Raw genomic sequence first — 13,194 nt, 5'->3', positions numbered from 1 at the left:
GTTTTGGAATATTATGAAAATCATCCTGGGAAACAGATGGCACTTATATTTCTTGACGCACAAAAAGCCTTTGATAATTTAAATTGGCAATTTATGTTTCAACAGTTGAAGGAAATGGATTTTGGTGAAAACTTTATAAATGCTATTCAAGCAATTTATAAGAAACAAACAGCAAGGATACTTTTAAATGGAGACTATATAGACGGTTTTGATATTAAGAAAGGCACAAGACAGGGATGCCCATTGTTGCCTTTGTTATTTATTCTTACACTGGAAGTGTTGGCTAGGAATATTAGGCAAGATATGGAAATCAAAGGACTGGAGATAAAAGATCAGAAATATAAATTACAGGCATTTGCAGATGATTTGGTTTTTATTCTGGAAGAGCCATTGGAAACAGCCACCAAACTCTTGCAGATAATAGAGAAATTTGGAAAAGTGGCTGGACTGAAAATAAATAGGGAAAAGACTAAAGTTTTAACAAAAAACCTAACAGACAAACAGAAAAACCAATTTGCAAAAAAGACATCTTCAAATAGTTAAAAAAGTTAAATATTTAGGTATTCATTTAACAGCAAAATATACAACATTAAAAAAGGATAACTACGAGAGATTAGTGAAACAAATAAAAGCAGATTTGGAAAAGTGGAAAAATCTTCAATTATCATTGTTAGGAAGAATAGCGACTGTTAAGATGAATATTTTACCAAAGCTACTTTTCATAAAAGGGTCAAGTTTGAAGACCCCTGTCTTAGCATTTATAGTCAAGATAAATTATTTTTTCAAAGTGAACTCATGTAATAGAGCAGAGGTCCCCAACCTTTTGGGCACCAGGGACTGGTTCCGTGGAGAAAGGTTTTTCCGCAGACCGGAGAGTGCATGGTTTTGTGTGCTGCCTGCAACTCACGCATGGGGCTTTGCTTGTTTGTGCGGACCAATTGCTGGCACGCTATGGCCCGGTACTGGTCCACAGACCGGGGGCTGGGGACCCCTGTAATAGAGTATGTAGATGAAGTACGCAGCAGAGAATTTTAATTACAATAATCGGATAAAATTTGAACTGTCTCCTTTCTTCATAAGCCCCAAGAATGATGCAGATCTTACCAAACCTGAGTAAGACGAGTACTCTTAAATTTCTTTTCAACAAATTGGCTATAATTGCTTGCTTTTTCTGGTTTCCTCTTAGCAATAACTATGAACTTAGAATGGTTTCCTAGGAACTTGCATGGAAACAGATACTCTCTGAATCAACAGCTGTATATCTTTAGAAGTCTTAATTTTCTTGCAAATTCAAATGTGCAAAAAACATATGGAGCACTTTAAAGATAGAGGAGTTGCTGAATTATGTATTGCTTACTTTTATATAGACACGGTTTGGTTTATCACATTCAATTGCCTCCTCTCTGGCTCAAAGAAAAATAAGAGAGGAAATGTTTTGTTTTTCTCTATAAGCAGTTGATGACAGGAGGGCAGAAATTAGCGTCTTGCACCTTCTACATTACCTTTTGGATCTTTTACAATGTACTCTACATAAAAACACTTGGATTCAATATACCAGAATAAGTTAGGTTCTTGTGCTGTATTTTATCTAAACACATTTTGCTAAACATAACACCAAGGTTATAAGCTTTCATGCTTATGCCACACGTTTTGACTTGAAACTTTCTTTTGCTATTAAATGATGCTGATGCATCTGTTTAGGAACTTTAGACCTGAGTTGTGTTTTATTAGCAGAGTTATTTTCCTAAACCCACATTCCAAATTTTGAAGACTGTATTACATGTCTGCTACATTATATAAGGGACTGGATATGTTAAGCCCAGATGGTGCAATTTGCATGTTTGGTTTTCTTCCCACTTTCACCATGAGTGAGAAAAAGATAAACAAAATCATAATTCAGACAAGGCATATGAGTGGCAAACAATGTTTTGTTTCAGAATCTATCCTTTTGTTCCACATTTGTTTTTGTTGTACTATATGTAAAAAACTTTAATGGCAAGGAATAGGGGCAGATTCATGTTTACAAGAATAAAAAAAGAACATTTCAAAAGATGAGTTTATATTCTTTAGAAATGTTAAAATATTTTAAAACATGAAAAACTAAACTGAAAAAGTAATGGTTTTAATTTTTGTTTGCTTTTATCTCACATTTATATAATACATAAATATTTCAAATTAAAGTGTCTTTAACATAACCATTGGAAATGCATTTTCCTCTTTTATTCATTGCACCTGATCTAAAAGTGCCCATCTTCATACTTATATAGCGAAGTCTATTAACCTATACTCAGACCATGTTACCTATGTATTAGAATATTAAATATTAAGATATGTTTCTTCTAGTTTTCAGTTAACTTGTTTAAATCCTGTGGGCTGCAACATACATTAGATACAGTAAAGTAGAATGGTACATGTAGCCACATATGTAATTGTATACCAACTAAAATTAAAATGTTGCCATCAATGAAGTTGTTGACATATTTGGAAACAGTATCCAACAGTAAACCAATACCGAGTGGCATGTTAAAACACCTATTAAGTTTGCATACATAGTGAAATGTTGGGAAGATTACCTTTTAGAGTTGATCCTTTTCTAATTTCCATGGTTTTCATCAAGTAGCTAATTGCTCAACATACATTTCAAAGTTATGATGCAAAAGCCTACGAATATATTCTGAAAAGGATAATCATCATTTGCTATTTCTGCCAATCTCTTAATTCTGCCCGTAGCTGTCGTTTCATGTTCTAACATTACCCAGCTGAATATTAATTGTAGATTTCTTGGTGGCCTTAGGTGCTGTGGTAAAATCAGACTTCTTCTAAATAAATTGCTTTGATTCATGCCAATTTGACTAGATTTGCTGACTTCTTCACTTCACTTCAGACCTTTTGTCCACATTTTGATATTTACTTAACAAGCACTGTCCTTGCATCTGAAGCCATATAAAATTGAATTAACAGACTTGAACACTGGGCGCTACCTAACAAAATAAAATTCAGTGGTGAAAAAAGTAAGATTCTACATTTAGGCAAGAAAAACTAAATGTACAGGTATAGTATAGGGGGTACCTTGCTCAATAGTAGTAACTGTGAGAGGGATCTCGGAGTCCTAGCAGACAATCACTTAAATATGAGCCAGCAGTGTGCTGCAGCTGCCAAAAAAGCCAACACAGTGCTGGGCTGCATTAACAGAGGGATAGAATCAAGATCACGTGAAGTGTTAATACCACTTTACAATGCCTTTGTAAGGCCACACTTGGAATACTGCATCCAGTTTTGGTCACCACGATGTAAAAAAGATGTTGAAAGTCTAGAAAGCGTGCAGAGAAGAGCAACAAAGATGATTAGGGGACTGGAGGCTAAAACATATAAGGAACGGTTGCTGGAATTGGGTATGTCTAGTTTAACGAAGAGAAGGACGAGGGGAGACATGATAGCTGTGTTCCAATATCTTAGGGGCTGCCACAAAGAAGAGGGAGTCAAGCTATTTTCCAAAGCGCCTGAAGGCAGGACAAGAAGCAACGGATGGAAACTAATCAAGGAGAGAAGCAACCTAGAACTAAGGAGAAACTTCCTGAGAGTTAGAACAATTAACCAGTGGAACAACCTGCCTCCAGAAGCGGTGAATGCTCCAAAACTGGAGGTTTTTAAGAAGAGACTGGACAGCCATTTGTTCGAAATGGTATAGGGTTTCCTGCCTGAGCAGGGGGTTGGACTAGATGACCTCCAAGGTTCCTTCCAACTTTATTATTATTATTATTATTATTATTATTGTTGTTGTTGTTGTTGTTGTTGTTGTTGTTGTAGAATTCTGCCTATTTCCAAACCCCTAGAAAAGGAGTTCATTATATGCTATTCCAGTGGTGGCGAACCTATGGCACGTGTGCCAGAGGCGGCACTCAGAGCCCTCTTTGGGCACTCGTGCTGTCGCTGCAGCCCCACCTCCCCGTGGCCCCCTCCTCACCAGCAGCCGCCCCAGAGGAGAGTCGCCCCCAGGCGCGGCCCGTGTGGAGCAGCGCAGCCAAGATCATGGCAGCCAGGCAGCCCCATTATGCGCAGATGATGCTGCGGGGCACAGGCAGAGGGCATGGTCATGACGCTGCAGGGCCGCCTGGGCGATCTCCTTCGGCAGGCTGTGGAGGCGGTGGGTGGCCCTGCGGGCGGGTGGGGGTGGGGTAGAGCGGGAGCCGGGGTGGGTCAGGGGGGTGGGGCGGTTTTTGGATACTTGGTCTCTAAAAGGTTCACTATCATTGTGCTATTCCATAATCCATATAAAGTTAAAACTTTGTAATTGTACAATAATTTCATAAACTACACATTTTAATATTTTCAGATGTCTGTATATTGTTTAAAATTACCGGTGTCTGCTTGAATTGAATAATGATAAGGAAACACACGAAGCAAGGTAAGACTGAATCCTACTCTCAATCATCAAGTTAAATAAAAAATCTATTCCTTTTATTCTTTTTTTCCAGACTAACCCTAACCCTTTCATTTTTTGGTAATGAGTATTTCTCTTAGGTGGAAGGCTATCATTCAGAATAATGGGATACGGGTTAGTGCTTTGGGAAAAATAAATTTAGTCTTAGAAGGTAACTTACGTTTTGTCTTGTTATTGAATATGTTATTATGCAATAATTAAAATCTTTAAAAAGGCTTTAAGACTTAAAACATTTTGTGAGAGTCAAAAATAACAAAAAAAGCTTCTTTCAACATGTAAAAAACAAGAAAAAAGTGAAGGAAATGATTGGTCCATTAGTGGGCGAAAGTGGCAAGAAGGTGACAAGCAAAATAGGGAGAAAGCAGAACTATTTAACTCATTTTTTGCATCTGTCTTTACACAAAGGGAAAAAACAGACCATCCTATCAAAAATAGTGCCATAAAAACAGTATAGAAACACAAGATAGGCAAAAAAATGACAAGTGAGTACCTGTCCAGCCTAGACGAGTTCAAATCACCAGGACCAGATGGATTACACCCCAAGGTTCTCAAGCTTGACCGTCTACACTAGAGTCTTGGTGACTTGATATAAAAAGTTTCTAGAACCTCGTGACCCCTTGATGGTCTCCTGACCTTTTCTCGACTACATCAAGGGTAGAAGTTTTTTCCTTTTTTTTACCTAGGTCCAAATTACAGACCTATCAGCCTGACCTCAATACCTGGGAAGATTCTGGAAAAGATAATCAAACAACAAATCAGCGAACACCTAGAGGCAAACAAAATCACTACTAAAGCCAACATGGGTTTGTCAAAAACAGATCATGCCAGACAAATCTTATTGCATTCTTTGACCAAGTGACAAAATTAGCGGATCAGTGGAATGCTGTGGATATAATTTACTTGGACTTCAGTAAGGCATTTGATAAAGTAGATCACAACCTACTACTCGACAAGATAGAAAAATGTGGGTTAGACAGCATCACCACCAGATAGATTCGTAGCTGGCTGACCGGCCGTACTCAGCATGTGGTCCTCAATGGAATTGCATCTACATGGAGGGAAGTGTGTAGTCGGGTGCCCCAGGGCTCTGTTCTAGGCCCAATGCTCTTCAACATTTTCATCAACGATTTGGACGAGGGGATAGATGGGGAACTCATCAAATTTGCGGATGACACCAAGCTGGCAGGAATAGCCAACACTCCAGAAGACAGGCTTAAGATACAGGAGGACCTGGACAGACTTGAACACTGGGCGCTATCTAACAAAATGAAATTCAATGGTGAAAACAGTTAAGGTTCTACATTTAGGCAAGAAAAACCAAATGCACAGGTATAGTATAGGGGGTACCTTGCTCAATAGTAGTAACTGTGAGAGGGATCTCAGAGTCCTAGTGGACAATCACTTAAATATGAGCCAGCAGTGTGCTGCAGCTGCCAAAAAAGCCAACTCAGTGCTGGGCTGCATTAACAGAGGGATAGAATCAAGATCACGTGAAGTATTAATATCACTTTACAATGCCTTTGTAAGGCCACACTTGGAATACTGCATCCAGTTTTGGTCACCACGATGTAAAAAAGATGCTGAGACTCTAGAAAGAGTACAGAGAAGAGCAACAAAGATGATTAGAGGACTGGAGGCTAAAACATATGAGGAACGGTTGCTGGAATTGGGTATGTTTAGTTTAATGAAGAGAAGGACGAGGGGGGACATGATAGCAGTGTTCCAATATCTCAGGGGCTGCCACAAAGAGGGAGTCAAGCCATTGTCCAAAGCGCCTGAGGGCAGGATAAGAAGTAACGGATGGAAACTAATCAAGGAGAGAAGCAACCTAGAACTAAGGAGAAACTTCCTGACAGTTAGAACAATTAACCAATGGAACAACCTGCCTCCAGAAGAGGTGAATGCTCCAATACTGAAGTTTTTAAGAAGAGAATGGACAGCCATTTGTCTGAAATGCTGTAGGGTTTCCTGCCTGAGCAGGGGGTTGGACTCGATGACCTCCAAGGTCCCTTCCAATTTTTATTATTATTATTATTATTATTATTATTATTATTATTATTATTATTATTATTATTACTATTATTACTATTGTTATTATTGTTATTATTATTATTAGATGGATGCCTATCAGCTAAATAATCCAGTATATGATTAAACCTATATGGCAGCCTATCTGAACTGTGATAAAGAACTGTTAGTTTTAGAGCAGTGATGTCAGATTCCCCATTCATTTTTAATTCTGAGGGAGAAAGAAACAGAATAACTTCAGTAGCTTTTGAAAATTCCTTCCATAATACTGAAATCTTTTACAGGCCTACATCTTGCTTTGTGGTTCAAATATTTACACTAATCTCCTGCAGCCAAGGATGCTCTCAACTTCTTATATTAAGTAAACCCTCCTCACATAGGTCTTTCAACTTTTGCACAGTAGAGGTTCATAGCACATTTTAACACATACATCTCCCTATTTCTTAGTTGCGCATAGCTAATTTAGAGGAGTGTGTGCATAGGACTGCTGATGCTTGTCTCAGAAGCAATGTAAAGCTATAGAAATTTTAGAGGTCTTAGGCTATAAGGTTCGTCAGTAAACATTAGGAATCATAGCATTGTCATCATCTACAGGAGACATTTTTTCCATTCAGGCACTCAACTCTCAAGAGTTTTAATTTCTATTCTAACTTTTTTTGATACCAAACCAGAGACACAAAACTGAATGTCATCATTACAATTAAGGCATTTTAACTCAAGCAACAATGTGATGATGATCACACATCTGTGAAAAAAACTGATATTGAGAAAAACAAAACCAATCTTAATTTAGAATAAAATACACAGAGTCTAATATATTAAGCACACATATTTACTTAATCTACACAGAACGGAGTAGATAAAATTTCAGTTTCACATTAGTGAAAAATTTCTACAAAATGTTCCTGAAAAGCAAAAACCAAGAGTGCCTATTTAGTCAGCATTTTTCATGGGTATGGGTTGCTATAATAAAGCAGCATTCAGCACAAGCTAAAGTTCTGCATCACTTTTCACAGTTATTTCCATCTATGGTTTGAAGAGGTAGATTTTCTGTAACACCTGAGAATTGAACTGCAACAAAACCAGGTGTAAGAAAAGAATGAATTAGAAAGATTCAGCCCTAAAATGTGCATGTATATACTTATGTTCCAAAGAATTCTAGGGCGTAGCTATTTATTATCTGAAGCCCAAGTTACACAATATTAAAAATTGTGCACCCCCTATACTGAACACACTGGATGCAAATCAACTGCAGGTATAAAGTACTGGAGGTATAAGCAATAGCTTTCAGTTTTTATAAGCACATGATTATCAATTTACACACAGCTAGCTGCCTATAATAAGCATGAGCTGTATAACTAAAGTACATTGAACAAATCAGCAGAAAAATGGCAGTGCAGCATACCACTGTATGGCAAAAGAGACAAGTAATGAGCTTGTCCTGTACTAGCCCTCTATTGTTCAATGCATGGAATGTTTGAGACTTTAAAAACCCACATTTAGACTGAAGAAAAAGTTGAAGAAAAATTGCATGAGCAAGTTTTTTTTGAAAAGCCGTCATTATTTCAATAGCTTCATTTTATGCATCTATAATTGCAACTGGTTAAAAAAACCCTACCCTTGCCTACAATTAGACCAATTGCAGTCACAGGTAAAACTAATCAAAATATAATATCTGCCAGGGAATATTTTTGCAGTTTTTACTTTCAACATGCATTTGTTTCACTATCCTATTTCTCAGCTGTTTTGTGCTGTTTTACAAGCTGAAAGTGTTTGCAATTCTAGCTGTAGATTTGATGACAGCGTAATTGGGCTTTGTATTTTGTATTTGTATTTTCCACTATACATCAACTGCTTACCTTACAGAACTTGGAATTCATACAAAAGAAAATGCAAATATATGTTAAGAAACAAAATACAAGTGGCCAGTTTCCAATTCAGGACTTTCCAAGTATACTATTAATATTAATTGATTTTGCTCAAAGGTACAAAAATTCCAAAGGTTTTCTTCAATCTTTGTTTCAATTAGGATGTTGTATATTGTAATATATAAGAAGGATAATAAATCAGTAAAGCCTCAAATTCAAATAATTTGTAACTAAACTGTGAGAAGGCAGATAAAGAGAGAATTTATCAATAATGTACTTAAATAAGAAAAACTTCAAGAAAATGAATCCAAACTAGGTACCAGAATTTGTTATGTTTTACATTTCTCCAAACAGAACAACTAGAAAGCTGATATTAGATCGTATGTAGGCAGAGTTAACAGCAGCATGTAACCTAGCAGCATTCTTTTGGTCCCTTTTTTCATAAAAAAACAAAACAAAAACAGATTATGGGAGATACCTCAACTTTTGCAACTGACCTACATTCATAATTTTAATCATAAAAAAGTATAGTCTTGTATGCTGTGCATTTATTAGAACATAAATACTGAAGTGCCAAATTCAAAGTAACTCAGATATCAGAAGGCACTTCCATTTATGTGTATGTTTTGTCTAGTAAGACATTTCATTTTACAAAAATAATAGTTGAGACCAGAATGTTTTTCCTGTATTTTGGATTAGAGAAATTATATAATTTATTCACTTTATCATGGACAAACCAGTTTTTATAAGAATGTGTATCTTATGAAATATACACTTTAGGATTTCCTGTACTGAGTGTGGTTCATTGCAATCATTTTTAAGTGATGGTGCATTTATATATGCTCACTATTTCACACTAATAAGTAGGCAAAAAAAGAATTCCCCAAAAGCCCTGTCCCATAGATTATATATTTTAATCTAGCAACCACTACCAAAAATCTTGTTACACTTAATAAGCTGCAACTATGCATGACCAGTTTTTATATTACAGCTCATTTTTAAAAAATCATTGCAACAAGAGTAGTGCATTCAAAATACATCCAGATTTAGGTTAGTGACTATTTAGACAAATTACCAATGCTTGTTTTCTGCCTTATTTCCTTCAATTTAACAGAAAGAACAGTTACTTAATTTATATTGACTATCAGACAATCCTGAGAAATATGAATTGTAACACCCTGTTTTTCCAGATGCAAGGTTAAATCATGGCTGTGGGCAAGTTAGCAGCTACGCTAAACCCTGTAAGATTATTCAGCTTTTTCATATCAGTATGGCCAGTCACACACCAAATTGTATTTTACTGGCCTGCTTGGTAATCTCATTTCAGCTTTAAATTTTAATTTACTACACAGATTTAAGCTCAAAGACTGATTGAAGTTGTTCCCTTAACATGATGACAAAACTGTATGTGGGTCTTAGATGACACAGTAATGGATTACTGAATAAGAAGAAAAACACTGCATGCATTCTTACTGGGGTTCTTTTGTAAAAAAAAAAATGCAAATGTGCAATACAGTTGTGGATTATTTTTATAGATAAGCTATTCAATAGCTGCTATGCAGCTTCCTGTACCAGGCAAATTCTGTTCTGTTCTAAGAAAATACAGATATGGTAGAAAAAGTAAGAAAATTTTCACCACAAAACTAATAGTTACCACCACCAGTTAAAGTTATATACAAAATATATCTCTTAACACAATGTTTACATTTTAGTCAACAAAATCTGTAGTAGGAATGGAAACCAAACTGACAGTTTTTTCAGAGCCTTCATTTGCCGCTCTTGTTTCGATATCTGGTTGGATTCTTTCTTGTTCTTTATTAGTAGAAATCTCCAGCTTCTCATGAGAGTTGAGCGTGCATGATTGCAATACAGGTACAGCTAGATCCACATCTGCTTCTCTTGAAGAAACCTGTTCTTTAAGAATTTCCACTTTCTCATTTAACTCATTTCTTTCTGTTTGAAGAGCTCTACATAGCTTTTCCAAACGCTCCAATTTTATTTGGAAACCTTTGTATTCTTTGTCCTTAACGGTCTTCTGTAATAAACAAGACAGTATAGAGAACCCAGAAGAATCTTACACAATGTATTTCAACTCTATTAAAACAGCCAATGAGAAAACTACAAAACCTTTTTACTGGCCAGTTATGGCTTCAAAATCTGTCATTTACGAGGACCACAATTCCAATTCCCCTTTCTTGGTATATTCAAGTTCTATTTTCCCATATAAAAGTCCCCTTCTTTAATCTGAAGAGTTTATTGCAACTCCCACTCACTAGATGGTTTAAATAAAAGTGATATACAACTTATTTTGTGCAAACAAAAACACTTTGTGTTTTTCCTGATGATTGAAAACATTCAGATACAAACGAAATACATTTTTATTATGAAGATGGCAACATCTTTTTATGGAATATAGCACTAGCAACATTTCAATTTAAAATATAAGCAGACCCTGTAAGTCACATTATATTTTTTGAAATACTGTTTTATAATTAATCACTGAGTAACTTTTGAGTTTCATTTAGTTCAAACTATAAAATAAGAACTAAAAATAGAATTTTGATTTTTAAGAATGGAAATCGATACTCACTTCTTCAGCCATTTGCAAGAGAGCCTTGTTGTTGTTTTCCCATTTTGTACGCCACACTACTATTTCTTTTTCCAGTTTTTTTATTTTTTTGGTCATCTGAAATTAATTACACTGATTTTTAGCAAATAGTTGTAAATGAACATTTTAATCTACTGTTTCTCACTGCAGCACCCAGATTGCTCAGTCTCTTGAGATAAAATCTAGTTTTTATTTTAAAAAAATTAATTGCTTTTCTTTCACAAGATTTAAAACAAAGTATATAATCATTTTACAAACAAAAATAAATGGTGAGAACCCAAATAATTTATAGCAAATGTTAAGACAATTGTATGATAGAATTGGCACCATGCATGAGAAAATTAACCAAAGACTGAGATAATTGGGTGAATGATTGCAAATTTCACACAAATGGCAAAAAACAGAGAAAACAGATGAATTTGTATATTTTGACATTTTTTTTTTTACTAAAGATGGGAAAGAAAATAAGGTGTACAATTTTGAGAAAGGTAGTGGATAGAATGTTGTCTGTTGCAAGAAATGAATGCTTATTGAAATAATTAAAAATAGCCATGACGACTCCCCTGGATGCTTCCCCAGACATCTCTCCAGATGTCAGATCAGAGGAAGATGAATCAGTTCCAGGCACGTCTGGAGGGGCCCCAACCAGTTCCAGGCACGTCCGGTTAATGGTCCCAGGCAGCTGTCTGAGAGGGATTTGGCTGAAGCACAGCTGCAGCATGATAGCTTTGAAGCTTCAAGTGGAGAAAACATGCAGCTACAGCTGGTCAGTAATGAGGAAGAGGAACTGCCTTCTGCACCTGATCCAAGAACACATAGGGCAGAGAAAAGGCAGGAGCAGAGAAGGTCAGCCAGATTTCTTGTAAAGAGAAGTGTGTTTTCTGGTTATTGTGATTCTTGCCTTGCTTTGGATTGACAACATGCCTTGACTTGAATTGTGTCCTTGGGACTCTGGACTTTTCTTGCCTTGTGAACCCTCTTGTATTGTGGATTTAATTTTGCCTGATGGGTTTATTTTTTTTTTTTTTAAATAAATTTTTATTGATTTTTCATTGAAAAACAAAAACATAAATCTTTTATCACAATATCAACCAAAGAAAAAAAAAATCAATACATTCACGGACGTGTCCGGTGTCCCCCTCCCGCACCACCCTCTCACTTACCTACGCCTTCCTCCTGCCTACCTACCACCACTCCTCCTTCCTCCCTCTTACCTACCTCCCTTTCCCCCTCAGCCATCCCGTCAATGCAGTTGGGGTATCACCGGGCACCTCCTTAGAAAATCATACATATATATACATATAAATCTATAATACCAACCTACCCCTCTCCCCCCTCCCCCCCAGGACTTCCCAAAGCTAATCTAGGAAATAAATGCACAATCATCCAATACTAATCAAAACTACTCATTATTACTACACACTAGTACAAAATTACTGTGACTCTAAAATAACATTAAATTATAACAAAAAAAATTTTTTTTTAAGTTATATCAATATGGAATATACCTAATTTTATTCTAAATTTTTAATCAAAAGCTACATAATAATTTTTCAGTTCATACTTTCTCTGAATATAATCTATTCATCTTCTCCATATTGAGATAAATTTTTCCTGAGAATGATCCTTCAGGTACGCAGATATTTTTGCCATCTCTGCAAAATATGATACTTTCTGTCTCCAATCATCCATAGTTGGTAATATCTTTTTTTTCCAATTTTGAGCAACTAATGTCCTTGCTGCTGTTATACAATACAACATCAGTGTCATTTCTTTTTGATCCAAATTGTCCATGATACCCAATAAAAATAACTGCGGTGTAAATTTTATCTTTTTCTTAAAAATCTGTTGAATATTCCACCAAATCTTAATCCAAAAAGCTTTAACATTCCTATATGTCCACCAGATGTGATAATAAGTAGCATCCATACTACCACATCTCCAACATTTTGGTTGAAGATTCGAATACACGCAAGACAATTTTTGAGGATCTAAATGCCATCTATAAAACATTTTGTAGAAATTTTCCCTTAAATTCTGTGCTTGAGTAAACTTGACATTTCTTACCCAAATTTTCTCCCAAGTTTCCAATTTAATTGGTTCTTGGATATTTTGAGCCCATTTAATCATACAATCTTTAACCAATTCCGTTTCCGAATCAAATTCTATCAAAACACTGTATATTCTCCTAATATGGGCTCTACTTTGATCTTTAATCTGTTTTATCAAGTTCACATCTTCTACCATTA

General features: G+C 35.9%; 1 protein-coding gene across 2 annotated transcripts in view; it reads right to left on the bottom strand.

Moving 5' to 3' along the window:
- Positions 1–7,273: 7,273 nt before the first annotated feature.
- The window catches only part of TXLNG (taxilin gamma), a 21,042-nt gene continuing 15,121 nt past the window's right edge, over positions 7,274–13,194 (bottom strand). For both annotated transcript variants that reach the window (XM_015818323.1, XM_015818324.1), the window contains exons 9-10: positions 10,928–11,023; positions 7,274–10,372 (exon numbers count right to left, since the gene is read on the bottom strand). In XM_015818323.1, the coding sequence (XP_015673809.1) occupies positions 10,046–10,372; positions 10,928–11,023 (423 nt within the window). In that variant the 3' untranslated portion in view covers positions 7,274–10,045. The remainder of the gene's footprint in view (positions 10,373–10,927; positions 11,024–13,194) is intronic.

This window comes from Protobothrops mucrosquamatus, unplaced genomic scaffold, assembly GCF_001527695.2.
Source record: "Protobothrops mucrosquamatus isolate PMUCROS unplaced genomic scaffold, P.Mucros_1.0 scaffold718, whole genome shotgun sequence".
Lineage (NCBI taxonomy): Eukaryota > Metazoa > Chordata > Lepidosauria > Squamata > Viperidae > Protobothrops > Protobothrops mucrosquamatus.
The sequence above is the reverse complement of the archived record's forward strand: the minus strand, read 5'-3'. Positions and strand labels throughout refer to the sequence as shown.